The 22,030-nt window shown below is 38.0% G+C and overlaps 1 protein-coding gene across 1 annotated transcript in view; it reads left to right on the forward strand.

Moving 5' to 3' along the window:
• The window catches only part of WDR19 (WD repeat domain 19), a 113,533-nt gene that overhangs the window by 37,049 nt on the left and 54,454 nt on the right, over positions 1 to 22,030 (forward strand). The window contains exons 10-20 of the mRNA XM_047090378.1: positions 503 to 573; positions 1,279 to 1,451; positions 1,544 to 1,658; positions 2,513 to 2,619; positions 3,319 to 3,441; positions 10,814 to 10,963; positions 15,791 to 15,938; positions 16,063 to 16,267; positions 18,518 to 18,677; positions 19,111 to 19,221; positions 21,706 to 21,815. Of these exons, the coding sequence (XP_046946334.1) occupies positions 503 to 573; positions 1,279 to 1,451; positions 1,544 to 1,658; positions 2,513 to 2,619; positions 3,319 to 3,441; positions 10,814 to 10,963; positions 15,791 to 15,938; positions 16,063 to 16,267; positions 18,518 to 18,677; positions 19,111 to 19,221; positions 21,706 to 21,815 (1,473 nt within the window). The remainder of the gene's footprint in view (positions 1 to 502; positions 574 to 1,278; positions 1,452 to 1,543; positions 1,659 to 2,512; positions 2,620 to 3,318; positions 3,442 to 10,813; positions 10,964 to 15,790; positions 15,939 to 16,062; positions 16,268 to 18,517; positions 18,678 to 19,110; positions 19,222 to 21,705; positions 21,816 to 22,030) is intronic.

Genomic DNA, 22,030 nt, shown 5'->3' on the forward strand with positions numbered 1-22,030 from the left:
ACAGAGTCCAATGCGGGGCTTGAACTCACAAACTGCAAGATCATGAGAACCACCCAGGTGCCCAATATGCCTGCAGTTTTTCAGAGCTTTCAACCTATGCCTTGTGATTCCAGATAAATGGTCTTTCTGTTATACCTCATTTCTCTTTGTATGAAAGAACTCAGGGTGGTCGGAGGAGCACACAGATAAGAGAAACCTTTTACTTCTTAAATAATTAATGCTGCTCAGAAGAAAGTTTTCTTACACAAAGTTTTCTTCAGGGCAACTTAAACCTCCTTGTTCCTAAAACTATAAATCAGAGAATGCAGCCGGGCACAACCACCACCCCACAAAGAAAAATTTTTTAAGATAAAATGTAATTATAGAAATTCTATTTTCTTACCTTGACCCAAATGATTATCCTATACAGGCCCCTTTGGAAAACACTGGCCTACACTTTTTCATGAACTGAAACAATTTTGCTTAACGCTTATATTTATATACATATTTTTTCATTTTTCAGCATTAAAATTCATGACTTGGCAGAATTAAAAGATATGTATGCTATAATCAACCTGGATGATGAAAATAAAGGTACTGGTTTTTCTGAAGCAGAGTGACATTTTATTGCAATGACAGAGTAGTGTGTTTACTATTATATGATTTGCATTCATTGTGGGAGGAATAAAATTAACACCCTTCATTAGAGTTTGCTAAAATAACCCTAACTCTAACCTCCATTAGGTTTCCCTAAAAGAACCTACTCCTCTACAAAGCTGTAAATCCACTTTCTTTTTTTTTTTTTTTTAATTTTTTTTTTTTTCAACGTTTATTTATTTTTGGGACAGAGAGAGACAGAGCATGAACGGGGGAGGGGCAGAGAGAGAGGGAGACACAGAATCGGAAACAGGCTCCAGGCTCCGAGCCATCAGCCCAGAGCCTGACGCGGGGCTCGAACTCCCGGACCGCGAGATCGTGACCTGGCTGAAGTCGGATGCTTAACCGACTGCGCCACCCAGGCGCCCCTAAATCCACTTTCATCTAAAGATTTATAGTGAGTTTAATCCCAATTTCAGTTATAAAATCTAAATTCTGACATACTTTCTCTTTGAGCCACTACTGAATGAATCAATGCTCATGCTCACATGCTTGTCCATAGTGAAGTTTTAGTCTGTATAGACCATTAAAGAAAACACTTGAAGATTTTTTTTTGTCTCTGTAGTTTAAATGAAAATATTCGTTTGCCCGCAACAGTATTATTTGTTCTTGACTACTCCTTTATTCTGTCACTTACTTCAGGGTTGGGCACCTTATCCTGGACAGATGATGGCCAGTTGCTGGCACTGTCTACCCAGAGGGGCTCACTGCACGTCTTCCTGACCAAGCTTCCCATCCTCGGGGGTGCCTGCAGCACAAGGATTGCATATCTCACCTCTCTCCTTGAAGTCACTGTGGCCAACCCTGTAGAAGGAGTATGAAAATAGTGTTCCTTTGATTCTATTTATCAGTAAAACCAAAACGGTTGTAGCAGTTGACTTGCTACTCTTACTCTTCTGTGTTCTAGGAGCTGCCAATCACAGTGTCTGTTGATGTGGAACCCAACTTTGTAGCCGTAGGGCTCTATCACCTGGCCGTGGGAATGAATAATCGAGCTTGGTTTTATGTCCTTGGAGAAAATGGCAAGTATCAATCCAGTTGTCGTTTTCTTAACCAGCATGTAATTTCTGTTATTATTTGGGAAATGCTGAAAGTTTCTTTTAAGACCAGGTCTTTCACTCTTTGTCTTCAGATGCCTCTTTCTTAGCTTAAATGGTTATGTGAGTCCTCTAAAAACTTGGCATAATTTTTGGAAGGATTTTATCCTTTACCTTTGCAGTGAACACAGCATTGGTATAGTGGGCAGAGTATGACCTTTAGAATTAGGCCCCGAGTTCAAATTCCCCTTCTGCTCCTTGTAGCTGGGTGACTGTAGACAAATTATCTACCCCTCTGAGCCTTGTTTTGGAAGACTTCGTCTGGAAAATGAGGATTCTTCTACTTGTAAGGGGTCATGAGCAAAACTAAATGAAGTAACGTGTGATCCACCTTTGCACAATGACTTTCTTGGGCACTTTCTTGGGTAGGCTAGTGGTTGGGTCCCTTCCCCCTCCTTTTATCCATGAAGTAATGACCACTAGCACCTGAAGGGAGCCTTGCTTTTTCTTCTCCCCTTTGGGGGTCAGATCTCCCTCAGGAGTAGAGTGAGCCTGAGAATTATCCCCCAATAGAGTACACCATTAAGCTTATTGTCACGGAAGTGTAATTTTTCATTGTTTTATGTGTGATTTTATTTTCTCTTACTTGGTTTCACATGCACCACTATGGAATTCCTGAAGGCAAATCTATATGACAACTAAGATTGTCTTTAGAACGGCCAAAATACAAATTTTTGGTTCAGAATGCCCTTAAAAACACACATGTAAAAATTATTTGCAAATCTTTATGTAATTTCATTTATATATTAATATGTGTGTGTGTGTGTTTATTGCTACAGCTGTTAAAAAATTGAAAGATGTGGAATATCTGGGGACGGTATCCAGTGTTTGCCTTCATTCTGACTATGCTGCTGCACTTTTTGAAGGCAAAGTCCAGTTGCACTTGGTAAGTGTAATTTTGATGTCCCAGAGCCCTCAGGACTAGTGATGACTCAGTTTAAATGATGATGATGATCAGCCTAATGTCATATTATCAAGAACTTTGGTCAGAAAGCTAGAAAGCCAGGTGTGCATAAGGGACTAACAGAACTCTTTACCCCTTCTGCATGAGATGTTCAGTTAACTTTCTTGCTCTGTTTCCAAGAAACCCAACAAAATATCCACCGTACTACTCACAACACTGCCGCAGCCAAGTAGATCCTGTTGGTAGACTGCATCTAGTGGGAAATTAAAAACTGATGGGCATGTTATATGCCTGGTCTTCCTGGAATGAATTGACTTCTGTATTTGGGCATGTCGCTAGGGGGGATCCTTGAAACGAAGCCTATTGTTCAAAAGACATTGGGTCCCAAAATGTGGTCCCTAAACAAGGGCCTCTCTTACATCTATTTCATGCCTCTTTGCTTCTGGGAAACCAAAGAGAGTAGCTATTACCACTGCAGGGCCTGCTGCAAAAACCATTCCCCTAAAAGGGGTTGTTTAATGCTGCCCTGCCAGGTGGTTCCTGTCTGATGTCTTTCTCAGTAGACATTCAGTAGTCTGAACGTTTAATCGAACTTAGGAAGACTCTCTCCTATCTCCCTAGATTGTTACAGGCCAGGTTTAGTCAAATACACCTATAAGCTATTATTCTTTTGTATTTTAGATAGAAAGTGAAATCCTGGATGCTCAAGAAGAACGTGAGACTCGACTCTTCCCGGCAGTGGATGATAAGTGCCGTATTTTATGCCATGCCTTAACTGGTGATTTCCTCATCTATGGTACAGATGTACGTAGTGGCTTCTTTGATACAGAACATAGGGGAATTTTTAATTGTTATTTTGTAATATGCATGTATATTGTGTATGTTACATTATATTGTTATTTACAGTAGATAGACATGTACAGCAAATAGGTGGCATGATTTGCTATCAAGTTGCTTTTGTGATTATAAGCAATTCTGATGGCAGAGTAAAAAGAGCAGACTTTGGAGCCTGGAAAGTCTGGGCTCACATGCCAGTTCTATTACTTGCTAGGTGGTACTTAACCCCTCCAAGCCTCAGTTTCCTTAGCTGGATGCTTTAAGGATTTAATGTGGTGATGAACATAAGACACCTCATTCCGCTTTAGATCTTCACTGCCTACATTTAGTAGGCATTTAATAAATAGTAAAATTAATTGTGTATTGAGAATCCCACTTTAACCGTCTCGTCTTTTGAACCACTAGTACCCTACTCCTCTAAATATTACATTAGTCACATGGACATAAAACATAGTAATAGCACTTTATATTTGTACAAATATAGGTTTCAAAGATTTTTCAAAACCTATCATATTGGTTATCTTGTTCAATCTCTAAAATAATTTAGTAAAGGTGGTAGGAAGGGCAGTTTTCCACATTAATTAGAAAAGCAATTCACTGTTTTAAATGTTTCATTTTCTCACATTGAACTGTTCTTTAAAAAAGAGCATGTCTTAAAACACACTATTGCCATAAGGGAGACTTTAAGTTTGACCTAAAATGATCAGTCTTTTTAGTAATATACACAGTAGGGTAGGCCTCATGTGTCAGGTAAAGTGGCAAGGGAAATGGTAAATAATAGTAAATATAATACATTTGTATGATACATGACAGGTTATAAAGCCCCGATCTCACTTATTTTATCTCATTAGTTTTCTAAAATGAGCAGAGAAGTTTTAGAGATGAGGACACTGAACTTTAAGAGGTTAGTAAGTTTGTGATAGATGTGGAACATGAACAGTATCTCCTGATGTAAAATCTACTCTTTCCACTATGCCACATGGCATTCTGAAGTAAGAACTCAGGGTGGTGGTCTGACATTAAGTCAGCATTTATCTCAATCTTTCTTGAGTGATTCTGACTACGTCATGTTTTTTAAAGTTTTATCGAGGTATGATTGATAGACAACAAACTGCACTATTTAAAGGTTACAATTTGAGGGGCGCCTGGCTGGTTTAGTCGGTTAAGCGTTCAACTTCCGCTCTGGTCATGACCTCGCGGTTCGTGAGTTTGAGCCCCGCATTGGTCTCCGTGCTGACAGCTCAGAGCCTGGAGCCTGTTTCAGATTCTGTGTCTCCCTCTCTCACTGCCCCTTCCCCACTCATACTCTCTCTCTGGCTCAAAAATGAATTAAAACATTAAAAATTTTTAAACCACAATTTGGTAAGTTTTGACATGTATATACCTGTGAAACACCATCAACTCAGTCAAACTAGTGAACACACCCATCACCCCCAAAAGTTTTCTCACACCCCTTTATGATTCTTCCTTCTTGTCCCACCACATTGATTGCTCTCTGTCACTATAGATGAGTTTCTGTTTTCTAGAGTTTTATGTAAATGGAATCATACAGTATGTACTCCTTTCTATCTGCCTTCTTTTATTCAGTACCATTATTTTGAGATTCATTTCCTACTGTGTGTGTCAATTGTTGATTCCTTTTTCTTGCTGGAGTGGTGTTTCATAGTATGCATTTATTATAATTGGCTTACTCAAGAACCTAAGGATGGATATTGGGGCTGTTTCTAGTTTGGGGTTGTTTCCAGCCTGGATTGTTTCCAGTATAGGGTCTTCACAAATAAAGCTGCTGTAAACATTCATGTTCAAGTCTTTGCATGGACACATGCTTTCTTTTCTCTTCCATAAATACCTAAGAAGTAGAATGGCTACATTATATGGCATGTGTGTGTTTAAGTTTTTAAGAAACTGACAGTCTGTTCTCTAAATTGATTGTACCATTTTACATTCCCATCAACAGTATGTGAGTATTCCTATTCCTCTACATCCTCACTGACATTTGACATGGTCAGTCTTTTTAATTTTAGCCACTCTTAAGTGTATCTTAAGTGAAATCTCATTGTGATTCTAATTTGCATTTCTCTAATGGATTAATGTGGAGCATCTTTTCATGTGCTTGTTTGCTTTCTGTGTATCTTTGGTGAAATGTCTGTTCAAATTTCTTTGGCTATTTCCTAATTGGGTTGTGTTCTTATTATTGATTTTTGAGAGTTTTTTTTTTTATATTCTGGATTTAAGTCCTTTATCAGATATATACTTTGCAAGTATTTTCTCTCATTGCATGAGTTTTCTTTTCTTTCTCTTACCAGTGTCTTTCAAAGAGAAAAAATGTTTTGATTTTGATGAAGTCCAACATGAAAATTTTTTTTTTTATAGATTGTGCTTTTGGTGTCCTATCTGAGTAATCTTTGCCTAACCCAAGGTCATAAGGTTTTTCTACTATGTTTTCTTCTGTATAGCTTTATGTTTTATATTTGGTTCTGCAATCCATTTTGAATTAATTTGTTTATACTGTAAGGTATAGTATAGATCAAAGTTCACTTTTTGTTTATAGATATTCCAATTGTTCCAGCACCATTTGTTGAAAAGACTGTCCTTCCTCCACTGAATCATCTTTGTGCTTTTGTCACAAATCAGTTGTCCATAGGGGCGCCTGGGTGGCTCAGTCGGTTAAGTGGCCAACTTCAGCTCAGGTTATGATCTCATAGTTGGTGAGTTCAAGCCCTGCGTCAGGGTCTGTGCTGACAGCTCAGAGCCTGGGGCCTGTTTCCGATTCTGTGTCTCACTCACTTTCTGCCCCTCCCACACCTCTCTCTCAAAAATAATAAGTAAACATTTTTAAAAAATCAATTATCCATAAATAAGTGGGTCTTTCTGGAATTGCTCATTCCATTGATCTGTGTGTCTATCTTTATAAGAGTATCATGCTGTTTTAATTGCTGTAACTTTATAATAAGTCCTAAAATCAGGTAGTGTTAGCCCTCCAACTTTGTGTTTGTTTTTCAAAGTTGGTTTGGCTATTTTCAGTACTTTGCATCCCCATTTGAATTTTATGATAAGCTTGTTAATTTTTACAAAAAGGCTGCTGGGAATTTTAATGGTATCATGTTGAACTTACAGATCAGTTGCCATCTTAAACTCTACTCACCAATGAGCAAGGTATATATTTCCATTTATTTAGGTTTTCTTTATCTTAGTGTTTTCAAGTTTTCTGTGTACCAATACCCCTTTTATCAGATTAATACCTAAGTATTTCATATTTTTGTATTTTAGCATTTTTCATTTTTTTAATACATAGTATTACATTTTAGTTTTTAATTTCTGAATGTTCATTGGTAGCATATAGAAGTGCAACTGATTTTTGTGTATTATTCCTGTATACTGCAGCCTGGCTAGATTCACTTAGTAGTTCTAGTAGTTTTTTGTAAATTCCACTGGATTTTCTATATAGATGATCATGTCATCTCTGAGTAAAGGTAGTTTTACTTCTTTTCCAATCTGGATGCCTTTTATTCCAATTCATTGTTGAATAGGAATGGTGAGAGTGGTATCTTCATCTTGTTCTTGACCATTACGTATGATTTTAGCTACAGATCTTTTGTAGATGCCCGTTAACAGGTTGTATGTATACTACAAAACCTAAAAACCACTAAAATAACAAAGTTGTAGCTAAGAAGTCAACAAATTAGATAAAATCAAATAATAAAAAATACACAGTTATATTGAACCCATTAAGCTATCCTAGCATTGGTGCTCTTCAAATAATTTTGTTATTTTTTCTTTGTTTCATATTGGATAGTTTCTACTGCTGTATTTCAAGGTCATTAGCCTTTTCTTCTGTAGTGTCTAATCTGTCATTAGTCTCATCCAATGTATTTTTCAATTCACATGTGGTATTTTCATCTGTAGAAGATATGTTTCTTTTTTTTAGTCTTCCATGTCTCCACTTAACTTTTTAAACATGAAATATAGTTTTAAAAAAATTTCATGTTTTAATGACCTTATCTGCTAATTCTAATATCTGTGTCAGGTTTTATTGATTAATTACTCTGTTTATTATGGTTCATGTGTTTCTGTGTTTTTGCATACTGGTAATTTTACCTTTTGGAGTGCTAGATATTTTTGTATTTCTAAAAATATTCTTGAACTTTGCTCTGGGATGCAGTTAATTGACTTAGAAACAGTTTGGCCCTTTTGAGACTTGGTTTTATAATTTCTTAGGCAGATGTGAAACAGTGCTCAGTCTATAGCTAATTATTTCTCACTTTTGATCTTTCCGTATTCTGTACCCAGTGCCCTGTGAGCTATGATCTTTTTTTTCCAATCTGACTATTGGAAACAGTCACTATTCCCAGTTCTGTTCCCTCTAATCCCTTTGGATGGTTCTTTCCATGGCCTTGTGGTTTTTTCACATGCATGCAGTCATTGCTACCAGCTGAGGACTCACGGTGGACCCCCTGCAGCTCTCCAAGCTTCTTTGTCTCTTGTCCTCTGCCCTGCAAAGTCCAGCCACCTGTGCTCCCTGGACTCTCAGCTCCATATCCTTAACTCAGGGAGCCCTGCCCTGCCTGCATCCTCCTCCCTTTGCCATGCCTTGAAAACTTGCAAAGCAAAAGCTGGAGCAATCATAGGGCTCACCTGGTTTGCTTCCAAAGTATCAGGCATCACTGTTCTTTGTTGCCTCATTCCAATATGTTGACAATTGTTTTTTCATGATTTTGTCTGTTCTTTTTGGTTGTTTGGGTGGGAAAGTTAAATCCAGTTTGTTACTCTGTCTTGGCCTGAATAGAAGTCCAAGATGTTATGTGTTTTTATTTTAATTAAACTTTTTATTTTGAGATCATTGTAGATTCACAGGCAGTTGTAAGAAACAATACAAAGAGATCCCATGCAAGAAGCAAAACAGGGAGATCCAATATACTCTTTTCCTAGTTTCCCCCAATGGTAATATGTTATATATTATAACCAGGATATTAACATTGATAGTCAAGATACAGAATAATTCTATCGCCAGGAGGATCTGTGTCTATTTTATAGACACATCCACTTCCCTTCTGCTTTCACCCCCATCTTAATCCCTGGTAACAAAGTTACAGTTGACCTTGAACAACAGGAGTTTGAACTGTACAGGTCTACTTATATGTGGATTTTTTTTCCGATAAATTCAGTATAGTACTGTAAATGTATTCTTAAGGTTTTTGTAGTATGTTCTCTAGCTTTATTGGAAGAATTCAGTATATAAGACATTTAACATACAAAATATGTGTTAATCAACTGTTGTGTTATTGGTAAAGCTTCCAGTCAACAGTAGGCTATTAGTAATTTGGGGGGGGGGGGGAGTCAAAAGTTATACGTGGATTTTTGACTATGGAGGTGGTCAGTACCCATAACCCCTGTGTTGTTCAAGGGTCAACTGTAATCTGTTCTACATTTCTATAATTTGTCATTTGATTCATTTGAGTCATTGTGTGCATGAATAATTTTTTTCCTTTTTATTGCTGAGTAGCATTCTATGATATGGATGTACCAGTTTGTTTAAGGATTCACCAACTGAAGGACATCTGAATTAGTTCCAGTTTTTGAATATTGCAAATATTCTATAAGCATTCACATACAGGTTTCTATGTGAACAAGTTTTCACTTCTGAGTAAATGTGAAGTTAACACTCACATCCACTGTAATGGCTATAATCAAAAAGTCGGATAATAACAAGTGTTGGGAGAGATGGAGAGGAATTAGAACTCTTATACACTGCTGGTGGGGATGTAAAATGGTGCAGCTGCTTGGGAAAATACTCTGGCAGTTCTGTAAGAGATTAAACAGAGTTATCTTATGACCCAGGAATTGCACTCCTATGTATATGCCCAAGAGAAATGAAGATATATGTCCACATAAAACTTGTATACCAATGTTCATAGCAACATTATTTATAATAATCAAAAGATGGAAACAACCCAAATGTCCATCAACTGATAAATGAACATATAGCTTATCCATATGATGGAATATTATTTGGCAATAAAAAGGAATAAAATACTGATACCTACTACAAAGTAGATGAACCTAGAAAACATCATGTTAAGTAAAAGAAAGCAGTCACAAAAGACCACATATTGTATGATACTGTGTATGTGACATGTCCAGAATAGACAAATCTAGTGATAGAAAGTAGATTAGTGGTTACCTAAGACTGTGGGGAGAGTGGGATGGGGTTGGGGAAAATGAGAAAGATTACTAAATGGGGTTTCTTTTTGAAACGATGAATTGTTTTAAAGTGAATTGTGATCAAGCATTATACAAATCAATCTGTAAATTATGCTAAAAACCATGGAGTTCTATATTTTAAGTGGGTGAATTACATGGTATATGAGTTATACCTCAATATGCTATTATTTAAAATGAAGTACAGACATCTTTTAAAAAAAGGAAAAGGATCAATTAGGAGTATCTGGGTGGGTCTATCTTTATTCCGTTCCAGTGACCTATGTGTCTGTCCACTCACCAATACTACACAGTCTTGGTTACTGTAGCTAAAAAAAAACAACAAAAAACAACAAAACCCAAAAACTTGCAACTGATTAAACTGATTTTCCTACTTTATTCTTTTTTTATTCAAAATTGCTTTAGCTATTATAGTTCTTCTGCCATTTTCATATAAATTTTAGAATAATCTTGTTTGTATCTACAAAAAATCTTGAGATTTTTATTAGAATTCTGGTAAAGCTGTATATAAGTTGGAGAGAATTAACACATTTATAATGGTGAGTCTTCCAATCCATGAACATAGTATACCTCTCCACTTATTTAGATCTTTTTTGATTCTTTCATCAGTGTTTTATAGTTTTTAGCATACAAATCCTGTGCACATTTTGTTAAATTTATATCTAAATATTTCGGGGGTTTTTTTGAGAGATTGTAAATGGTAATATATTTCTAAATTTTGGTATCTACAGTTCATTGCTAATATATAAAAATACAATTGATTGCATCAGGTGGTTTGTTTTTATTTTAAATTTAATTTTCTAATTTGTCTACCAACAGCAAAATATTTTAAAATAACATGGTTTGAAAGTTATTCTTAAACTGTAAGGATATTTCTTATAAGCGAAAACATCTGAAAATCAGTTATGCTTTAATATCACTAAGAATGTTAGAACTAATTGTTAAATGCACATTCTCATTTACTGTCTCGGGTCTGTACCTTTACATATAGTAAACAATTGTTGTAGACTCTTCCTACATGAAAATATGGTATATTTTCTCTTAAAATTAGGAAGTATGTTTAAGTGCTAAAAGTATTTTTTTGACAACCTTTATATTTCTATGACTGGATTTTTTTTAGACTGGTATCATTCAGTATTTCTACATTGAAGACTGGCAATTTGTTAATGATTATCGACACCCTGTCAGTGTGAAAAAGATTTTTCCTGACCCAAATGGGACCAGATTAGTTTTCATTGATGAAAAAAGTGATGGATTTGTCTACTGTCCGGTAAGTCTGGAAGATTTTTAAGTACTTATTTTTTTTAATGCGATATACAAAGAAAAGTGTGGGGTTTTTTTCATTTTTATGCACTTTATTTTCAATATTTTAAGAATATCACTTTTATAAGTTACATAAGCATATAATTTTCATATGGTCATTGTTCAGTTTGAGTCAATATTATACTAATGTTTAAAATGAGTTCATTAAGACAGTTGATTAAAAGACAGAGATTAACTACTTCTTTTTTGAGGATTTGGTGAAATCTAAAATTATCTGCAACTGATACCTTTCTAGGGAGAAAATTTAGACTATTGACTTAATTCCTTCACGATTATTAGTATATTCAGATTTTCTACTTCTTCTGGAGTTAATTTTGTGATTATTTCTTTATGTTTCATACTCCTTTTCTTTAGTGGTGGAAATAGTTGTTCACGGTATTGTCTTTTATATCTATCTATCTATATATCTATATCTATATATATATAGATATCTATCTATATATCTATCTATATCTATCTATCTATCTATATATATATATATATATATAATTTAAACCCAAGTTAACATATAGTGTAATAATGATTTCAGGAATAGAACTTAGGGATTTATCACTTACATATAACACCCAGTGTTTTTAATATATATTATATATAAAATCATTTTCTCTTATGCAGTTCAAAGATGATAGTACTTTGTTACCGTGTTTGTGATCTATTTCTACAACTATACATCAAGAAAACTTTTTCTGGGGCTTGTGGCTGGCTCAGTCACAACACAACTCTCCAGCTCAGGGTTGTAAATTCAAGCCCCACATTGGGCGTAGAGATTACTTCAAAATAAAATCTTAAAAAACAAATGAAACACTTTGTCCAATATTCTGCAGTTTTTCATAGTGTCAGTACCAGAAAGATTTTTTTTAATGGAAAAATAATTATATCCTATACCACTTTAACCTGATTTACTGCACAATATTACAATATATCTTCGTGTACATGACCTTTCTCTCCAGTTGTGCAATAAGGTTCAAAGGGCAGGGACTCCTTTCCACCCACCTTATTTGATTTTCCTCTTGCCTTAAAGATTCTGAACACAAAGGAAAGGCATTTTTTTCATAATTAAAAACAGATGGACCCTTTTTAGATGAGTTACTCTGCTTTTTACACATCCTTAACTTTTTTGGAAATAGATTAGCAAAAGGAAATGTGATTTTACATCTTTTACTTGGATTTTTCATTTCCCTTTGATATCCAGTTAATGATTTAGTATGTCCTTGGTCACAGTCCACACAGCCTACAGCTGTTCTCAGACATGTCTTAATAGCCATTCCCCTGGTGCCTTCCTCCACCTCAGTAGCCACTCGGTGAAGACTACTTTGCCCTCCCTGTACACTTCACTAGATGCTGAGACTTCCCGCCTTCTCCTTCTTTTCCTTTCCTTTCTGCCTGTCTTTCTCTTTCTTTAATTTTTTCTTTTTTTCTCTTCTTTCTTTGATAAATAGAACAAGTTTCCACAGGAGTGCTTGCATTATTTAAGCAAAATTCCTAATGTGCCAGTTCTTACTCAACCCGTTCCTCTCCCAGTCACAAAACCAATGAGGGAAAATGACATAAATAGAAAGATAACCTTGAGTTCTTTCTACTTGATACAGAAATTCATCCTGTACAGATCTCCCTTCTGTAACAGGGCACTCGTTCGAGCTGCCTTGCTTCCCCATGTGGGTTCCCCGTGGGTGGAAACTGCTGCTGAGAGCACCTAGAGGGTAGGCGGGTAAATCAGGGATCTGACAGGAGCTGGAGGCAGAATGGGGTTTGGCTGCTAGGGAAAGGCTGAAGAGTAAGAGTCAGAAAGAGCTGATGCATTTTTCTTTCTCCTTTTACAGTTTTCCTTTCCTTGATAATTTTTGTTAAAGAGGTTACATGGCCTTTCTCGTGGAGTTGGTTTGAGGTTTCAGTGAGTTGATTTTTCCAAACCCGTGATTGGGCACTTGGTAGCCATTTAGCAGGTGTTCGTTAAAGCCCTGCCTCTTTATTGCTTTACCACCCTTCAACCCCTCAAGTTCCAGAATTATCTCACATGTTGCTGCCCATTCCAAGTCCTGTTTCCAACTCTAACTTGCAGCCCAGCTAAGTGTTAAGAAAAAAGTCCTGGTAAAACAAAATCCATACAAAAGACTGACTGTATGAGAGCACAGGCTCTCCCACTCTGACCTGTGGGTGGGTATTTGCTTTTATCCAAATTAAGATCTCACTGCTAGGGTAACAGTTACGTGGTTGGGCACAATATCTGAGGGGAGTGTAGTGCCCACAGGAGCGAATTCCTCTTTTAAATAACACCAGACGATCTTCCACAAGTAAGGCCAGTGTGGCAGGGAAGGGAAAGGAAGGCTTGTGGTGTGGGCCTTCCCCTGCCACCACCTAGGGCACAGGAGGAGGCTGCGCGGAGGCCCCTGGACTCCAGACCAGGTTGCTGTGCGTTTGATTTGATTTGAGCACTCGGCCTGTCATAGTGTGCTGCTGCTATGCAGCTCACTTCTCTACTCAACTTCAGTGAATTTGAGAGAAATACTGCTCCTGCGGTGTGCATACATGAGAATAAGGAACAATTCAGACCATCGCTCTTCCTCTTTAAAGTTCTTACATTTACCTGTAGGTTCCCTTCGTATGTATATTCATTCAACCGATTTTTCCTCACTGGGTGCATGGTGAGGAAGTGACTTATGTTGTACAATAGAAGTGGGAGAGATGACATTTTTCTTACTAATGAATGCCCTAATAAAACAGCCTTGTCCCCCCATCACTCTCTGGAAGCCCATGAAGGGTGACTTGTGATATATTACGGAAAATTCGTAAATACGTTGCCCTTGAGAGAGGTGGTAGAATGCAGTATTTAAGTGTATGGACCTTAAAGACAGACAAACAGACCTGGAATTAAGATTAGTAATAATAACAACGAATATTTTTGTGCAGAATACTCCTTACATATATCAGTTATCTCTTAATCTTTTAGCAACCCCAGATATATTCCCATTTTTTTAAGTAAACTTTATGCCCAACATGGGGCTCTAACTCATAACCCCAAGATCAAGAGTTGCATGCCCTACTGACTGAGACAGCCAGGCTCCTTGGTAAATACTCATATTATTGGCCATTTTATAGGTGAAGAAACTAAGGCATAGAAAAGATAAGTAACGGGGCACCTGGGTGGCTCATTCAGTTAGGCGTCCAGCTTCAATTCAGGTCACGATTTCATGGTTTGTGAGTTCAAGCCCTGCATCGGCCTCTGTGCTGTCAGTTCAGAGCCTGGAGCCTGCTTCACATTCTGTGTCTCCCTCTCTCTGCCCCTCCCCCACTCACACTCTGTCTCTCTGTCTCTCAAAAAATGAATAAATGTTAAGAAAAATGTTTTTTAAATTAAAAAAAGAAAAAGAAAAGACAAGGAACTTGCCCAAGGTCACACAGTCATGAAATGGTATATGTGGTATGAGCCCAGAGTGGCTTGCTCCAGAGCTCTCACTTTAATTGGATTCCCAGTTTCACCGTTTATAAAATGGGTACAGTTCTAGTACCTACTTTGTAGGTTGCTATGTAAAAACTAAATGGGATGATGTGCATAAAGCTTGTAGTACAGTGTCTGCCGTGTAATAAGCACTCAACAAATGTTTACCCTTTAAAAATTCTACCACCAGTCCAGTGGCCCTGGTGTGCACATCCGCACAAACCAAGCATCAATGTAACATAGTGGTTAGAAGCATAGACTGGAGCCAGACTGCCTGCTGGGTCCAAATCCTGACTCTTCAACTTACTAGCCGTGTGACTTCGGACAAATTCCTTGGTGCCTGAGTTTCTTCATCGGCAAAATGGGCATAATAATGCCCATCTTGTACAGTGTGAGGTTAGAATTAAATGAGGTTACGTACATATAAGTAATTAGCACAGTACCCAGTAAGTAGCGCTATTTGATAGGAATAGAATTAGAACTACGTACAATTTTACATTTTTGATTAGGTAATTTTTTTAAGAAGATAAAAAGAAACAGGTGAAATTCATGTTAATATGTTTAACCCAATATTATTATATCAGTATGTAATCAATATAAAGTACTGAGACGTTTTACCCTCTTGTCCATCCTAGCTCCTTGAGACCTATTGGATAGTTTACACTTACACACATCTCAACTCAGACTACACACGTTTCAATGTTCAAATAGCTGCATGTGGATGTTACACAGTGGCTACTATGTTAGACAGCCAGCTCTATAGTATTGGTTATTATCTGCAAGAATCTTCTATTTCATTCTGACTCCGAGAGGCAAATAGGGTAGAGAGGAGGTGGGTATTTCTCAGTTTCACATTCAGGATATTATATAAGCCTGTCTGCCAAGGCCAATAGCTTATATCACTAACAGTACATTTTCAATTTATTGCAATGCATTATGGAGAAGTTTTTTGAAACAAAACAGACCCAGTGGAATTTCTTTAATTTTCAAATATGTATGAGTTAATTTGTTCTATATACCAGGGATTGAAAATTTTCCAAACACCAGTGTGTTCATAGTTTAAATTTCTTTTGTCTTGAGAAGTTTCAATTTTTTTTTTTCCTTAAGCTGAAGCTTTGTGTCCAGACTTATAGTTTTGCCCGAGTTCAACAAGTTTTAGGCCAAGCCAGATCTGGTACAAGAATCGGGAAAGGAACTTTCCTTCCTGTTATGGTTGGAGTGTTGTTGGGTTGAATGCATTGGGAAAACTATGCCAACCACGGCTGCAGACAGGCTCCTACCAAGGCAAGTGATAACAAAGTACATGCTTGGGGCAAATCTGTAAATCCTGTTTTGTAGGTCAATGACGCTACCTATGAGATTCCAGATTTTTCACCAACCATTAAAGGTGTCCTTTGGGAAAACTGGCCAATGGATAAAGGTGTATTTATTGCTTACGATGATGATAAGGTGTACACCTACGTCTTTCACAAGGACACGATACAAGGTACTTAATCACCTTTTTGTACAATTGTCATTAAATTTCCGTGACAGTGAAATTAAAACCTTCCTTTCTGGTTTTTGTGCTGAGTATTCGCTTTTAGCATTAAGATGTCTATTTTAAAATACAGGATCCAAGGTGATTTTGGCTGGAGGCACCAAAGTTCCCTTCTCGCATAAACCTTTGCTGTTATATAATGGAGAGTTGACCTGCCAGACACAGAGTGGAAAAATAAACAACATCTACCTTAGCACCCACAAGTTCCTCGACAGTTTAAAAGATGTGGGGCCTGATGAACTGAGGCAGATGCTGACACGGACTTTAATGCTAAAAAGGTAGGGCTCCAAACACTTCTCTGGAGCTCTTATTTGCTTTTGTGATTTTAAAGGCCAAATCCTATTGAAAGAGATGGGCATAATAGTATTTACTTTGTTTACTTTACAGGATTGTTGTGAGGCTCAGATAAGATAATGGGTGTGAGAATATGTGTAAATTCTAAAGGAAGTCCTGTTGTACTAAGCTCTTTAGAAGGAAGAGGTTTCTCATCACCCAAATAGCACAGTTATTGTGAAATTCTAATAAACCTCATTATTTCAGCAGTATCTTAATGTCATCATAAGAAGTTTGGTTTTGCCTAGCTCGTAATTTTTTTTTTTTAATCTGATTTTTCCTGTTACCTCTTAGGGCTTTTTTGAGTCTTCTTTTGTGGTTCTGACCATCTCTTAAATGTTGCTGTTCCTCAGCCTCCCATGATCTCCCTCTTCTCTTCTCTAATCATTTTTCCTGAATGAATCTCCTCTACTTACATGGCTTCAACAACATTCATAAGAGGCTGACTCCAAAATGTGCATCTTTTGCTTAAACCTGTATTTCCCACTGCCTACCAGTTGTGTTTTTGGGAGTCCACAAGCTCCTCAAACTTTCTCTGTTTAAAACAACTCATCTTGCTCGGCCTCTTCTTTTCCCCCAGTCCTTATCACGTGTGCACCTGTCCCAACACACACACCTACACCTGCATACACGCATACACCAGACCCTTTTCTCTCCCACCCCCATACTCTCCCACTAACTCGCACCCTCACTTGGAATAATATATGATGTCACCACTTCTTGACCTCTCTCTCTTTGATAGCCTCATGACAGTCTCCTCTATTCTCCATACACTTTTGAAAATCTGAATCTGATGCTCTCACTCTCCTGCTGGAGATCCTTCCCATTGCCTTGAGGAAGAAATCCCTACTCCTCAGGGACCTCAGCATGACCATGTACCGGACACTTGATGATTTAATGCCAGCCTCAGCTGTCCCCATTCTTCCACTCTCTGTTCTGCCAGCTGCTTGAATCTGATGTTTTTCATGATTCTTTGCCTTGGCACATACAGCTTTCTCTTCCTGGAACACCCTTCTCCTATGTCTGTATGCAGGAACTCCTTATTCTCCACATTCAACAGAGCCCTCTCCTCCAGGATGTGTTCCCTGCAGCCCCGTAACCTCTGGCAGGCTGGTTGGGGGCCTTTCTGGTGGATTGCCACAGGGCAGTATACACAGTGGTTTAGAGTACTTCCCCCCTACCCCCACTGCTGTGTGACAGGCTAGTCTTGTGAGGTTTCTGATCTTCACTTTTGCTCATCTGTAAAGAAGAAATAATAATATTCCTTAGTGGAGAGGGCTGTTAGAGTAATCTAGTGAGAGAGTTTAGGCAAAGCATTTAGCACAGATTCACATATCACAAGCCCTAAATGACCTGTGTCATACTGTGTCAGAGTCGTCTGTTGACTTACCTGTCTCTTCCACCTTCCCCAATTATGACGGCCTAAAAGACAGTGACTGTGGGCTTGATCTTTGTATCTTGGTTCCAAGCTCAGTTTCTGGCACAGAACAGGTGCTCAGTAAACGTGTGTTGGCTGGGAAAATGCATGGGTGAACAGATGGATGGATAGATATATTCATTAATGCAGGGGTCCCACAAAAAGTTCAACTGGCATTTATGGTCATGTTTTGACCAGAAGTCAGCAACCTTTCTTGTTATGGGCCAAATGGTAAACATTTCAGGCTTTAAAAGCCATGGGATCTCTGTCACATCTACTCAAGTCAGCCATTGTAGCACAAGAGCAGCCAAGACAATCCATAAAAAATGGACCGAGCGGCCTTGTTCCACTCAGACTTGGGTCACAGCAGCAGACAGCTGACTGTAGGCCATAGTTTGCTGGCCTCTGTTGTAAACTTCCAAATATGTAGGAGTAGAGAGAGTACTGTTATTAGTCTCATGTGAGAAGAGAAATAATTTTCATCTCTGTGTGAAATAAACCCAAAAATAAACAAACAAAAAGAGTTAATTGCTAATGAGGGAGGGTGGTTACACAGCATAGAGTCAGATTAGTAAAAGAAGTTCAAGAAAAAGCATTTATCTGTATAATAAAGGAAGACACGTTTATGTAGTTTTTGATAACTTGGAAATGATGATTACAGATGAAGAAATGGTTTGCAAATTTATCTGAGATGTGACATTATATTATATATACCCTGAGCATTGCCAGTTAGGGGACGAGTAGAGCTCCCTGATTAAATCCTGTGCTCAAATGCTAGGTTTTCTGATGCTTGGGAAATATGCAAGATTCTGAATGATCACGCTGCCTGGAATGAGCTGGCCGGAGCTTGTCTCCATCACATGGAAGTGGAGTTCGCAATCCGCGTCTATCGGACAATCAGAAATGTTGGCATAGTGATGTCCTTGGAACAGATAAAGGTAAACGGCATCTCATGAGAATTATTAGTTAGTATTTAAGTGGTATTTATTCAGTCATTTTAAGTTTCTGAAGTTAGTCGTACCTAACTCATCAGCAAGTTAGTCGATAGACCGTTACCACTTCCTACTAAGCAAAGGCTTTTAAAAAAAAAAGAAATTCAGGGGCGCCTGGGTGGCGCAGTCGGTTAAGCGTCGACTTCAGCCAGGTCACGATCTCGCGGTCCGTGAGTTCGAGCCCCGCGTCGGGCTCTGGGCTGATGGCTCAGAGCCTGGAGCCTGTTTCCGATTCTGTGTCTCCCTCTCTCTCTGCCCCTCCCCCGTTCATGCTCTGTCTCTCTCTGTCCCCAAAAAAATAAATAAAAACGTTGAAAAAAAAATTTTTAAAAAAAAGTAATTCTGTATTTGTTCTCATTAAAACTGCTTTTCCTTGTAGGGAATAGAAGACTACAATCTTCTGGCAGGACATCTGGCCATGTTTACTAGTGATTTCAACCTGGCCCAGGACCTGTACCTGGCATCCAGCTGTCCCATTGCCGCCCTGGAGGTATGGTGGCAAATAAGGATGGGAAGAACACGCAAAGGGGATCCCCTTTTGTGTAGTTAAAATTTCTCAGCACCAGACACCACACACCTTCTCCTTCCTAGAATTTAGACATTTTGGCTTTAAGAACCCCTAAGTATTCATTAATTTCAAAACTACTTTCATTCTGTGTTCTGTGGAGCCATAAAAGGCATGTTATTTGAACATTACCAAATAATTTAAAGTCTGTGTCCAAAGAGAACAGATTATTAAATTTATAAAAATGTACACAAATGAAAACAGTCACCATGTATCTAGAGCTCACATGGTGCCAGGCACTTTTCTAAGCACTTGACATATTTTTACTCCTTTAACCCTCCCAACAATCCCAGCGGTTAGTTACCTTCTCTATTTCCCAAGTGGGGAAACTGAGGTACATGTATCTTTTACTTGCTGTATGAGATTCTCTTGTGCGTCAAGAGGTACACTGAGGACTAGTATACCACCATTAGTTTCCCAGAGGTGAACATTGCAGGGGAAGGACTAGGACAGAGGGAAGGACCTGGCTCAACACAAGGAAGAAGTGGTTAAATGGAATAGCAATTATTGGGCTCTTGAGTTCAGCTCAGGTCATGATCCCAGGGTCACGGGATGGAGCCCCATGTTGGGTTCCACACTGAGCTTGGAGACTGCTGGATATATTCTCTCCCTTTCTGCCCCTCTCCATGCTGGTGCTCTCGATAAGATAAGATAAGATAAGATAAGATAAGATAAGATAAGATAAGATAAAAAATAGAGTTGCTGTTAGAACATGAACTCTAGGGTCAGATGTGTCTGGGTTCAAATCCCAGCTCTGTGTAATGTTCTACAAGTTATTTAATCTTTCTTTGCCCTAGGTCCCATTTTTTAAAATTAGGGGTCACAATATCTAGCCTGTAGGGTTACTGTAAAGATTTCAAAATGAGACTAAATCTCTGGAACAGTGCCTGACCAATAGTAAGGACACAAAGTGGTAGCTGTTGTCATTGTTAACGTTATCCTACCTCACACCAGCATTTCCATAACTACTTAGAGGAGGGGTTTTGAAAACGCACTTGCTGTTAGTTAGTTTTACAACTTCACTTTTTCAAATTGTTCTACAGAAAATTTTCATAATTTTAAGTGAACTAAATTTAAAAATGTTAGATAATTTTACAATATCATTTGTGATAATAGGGGACACGCTGAGAAAATTTCAAAATTTGGACTGATAGGCACTGAAGTAGGAATATAGTTCACTCTTATGTGGATCCTAAGAAACTTAACAGAAGACCACGGGGGAGGGGAAGAAAAAAAAAGTGAGAGAGGGAGGGAGCCAAACCATAAGAGACTCTTAAAAAGTGACAGCAGTCTGAGGGTTGATGGGGGTGGGAGGGAGGGAAGGGTGGGTGAGGGGTATTGCGGAGGGCACCTGTTGGGATGAGTATTGGGTGTTGTATGGAAACAAAATTGACAATAAATTTCATATTAAAGAAAAAAAGGAATATAGTTGTGATATGAGGGCAAAAATGTCACCTTAGCCCTTCTGCATTTAGTTGTGGACTTTTGTTGTGTGCTACGGGATTTGTAAAGGATTTGAAGTGATGACTGACTTCCCAGTGGAGAGGGGTGATTAACCTGTCGTCCCTTTAACCTCACTTCGAAGGCTGAGGAGTTAGCTGGGTAAGAGGTCAGAGGCACCGCCCTACTGCCCAGCTCTGCCAGGTACTAGCAGTATAACTTGCTATACTAGCCTCTCTTTGCCTCCGTTTCTGGCTTTCTAAAATAAGTACAATAAAAGTTCCTTGCAAAAGGCTTGCTAAGGAAAAGTAAATAAGTTAATGCCCTCAACTAGCACCTGGCAAAGAATAGCACTTGAAAAATGTTAGCTATTATTCATTCCTTACAAAATGTGAATAAAGTGAGGAGTAAACTCTAAAAGATTCTTTAATAATTAGTTTATGTTTGGAATTATGTGCCAGATGCAGATAAAAGATCACAGGAGCCAGGAGGAAAGACAGGTTCACATTTCATATTTATGTTTGCTATTATTCATGTTGTGAAATAGCTTCAGATTTTCTCTGAAAATAACATCAATTCCTATAGTAAAGTATGTCTCATTTTTTAAATTATCTCCCCTCTAACTAGAAAATTAATCTTGATTGGGTTAATTTTTATTTAATTTTTCCCAATTGATAAAAATTAAATACTAAAGAGTAGTATTTTGTTAGGGAACACTGAATTTTGGAGGACCACACACCATCATAATAGTAAGATGTTTTTGCTCCCCAAGACCAATTGTTACCCCCTTGGGAGCTCTATCACTCCCACTGAGGCTGTATGCTATAATAATACATTATCCTTACCAAGATCAAGTTCCACTTTTTAAACAAAAAGTTTTTCCAATCACTTCTAGTAAAACTAGCATTGTATGGTGACTGTGCATAATAATGTGTTCATTTGAAATTAATGTCTTTCTCTTCCCAATAGATGAGAAGAGATTTACAGCATTGGGACAGTGCCCTGCAACTGGCCAAGCGGTTGGCCCCAGACCAGATACCATTTATATCAAAAGAATATGCTATTCAGCTTGAATTCACGTAAGTCCTTATCTTTACGTTTTTGAGTCAGTAGCTAGCTACTGAATATCTTCAATTCCAAACTGCCATTAATTAGAAGGCCCTCCACTGATTTAATAATTGCTAATGGGGACAGGAGGGAAGCTGTATTAATTGTACTTCCAAAAAATGTTTTTTCTAACGAAGTCTTGTCCAGGCCTTTATCCACTTTCATTTTCAGGATCAAAATTTAAGTT

Source organism: Lynx rufus, unplaced genomic scaffold (assembly GCF_022079265.1).
Source record: "Lynx rufus isolate CCGP_SWC_20201006 ecotype Redwood Valley unplaced genomic scaffold, mLynRuf1.p SCAF_3, whole genome shotgun sequence".
NCBI lineage: Eukaryota > Metazoa > Chordata > Mammalia > Carnivora > Felidae > Lynx > Lynx rufus.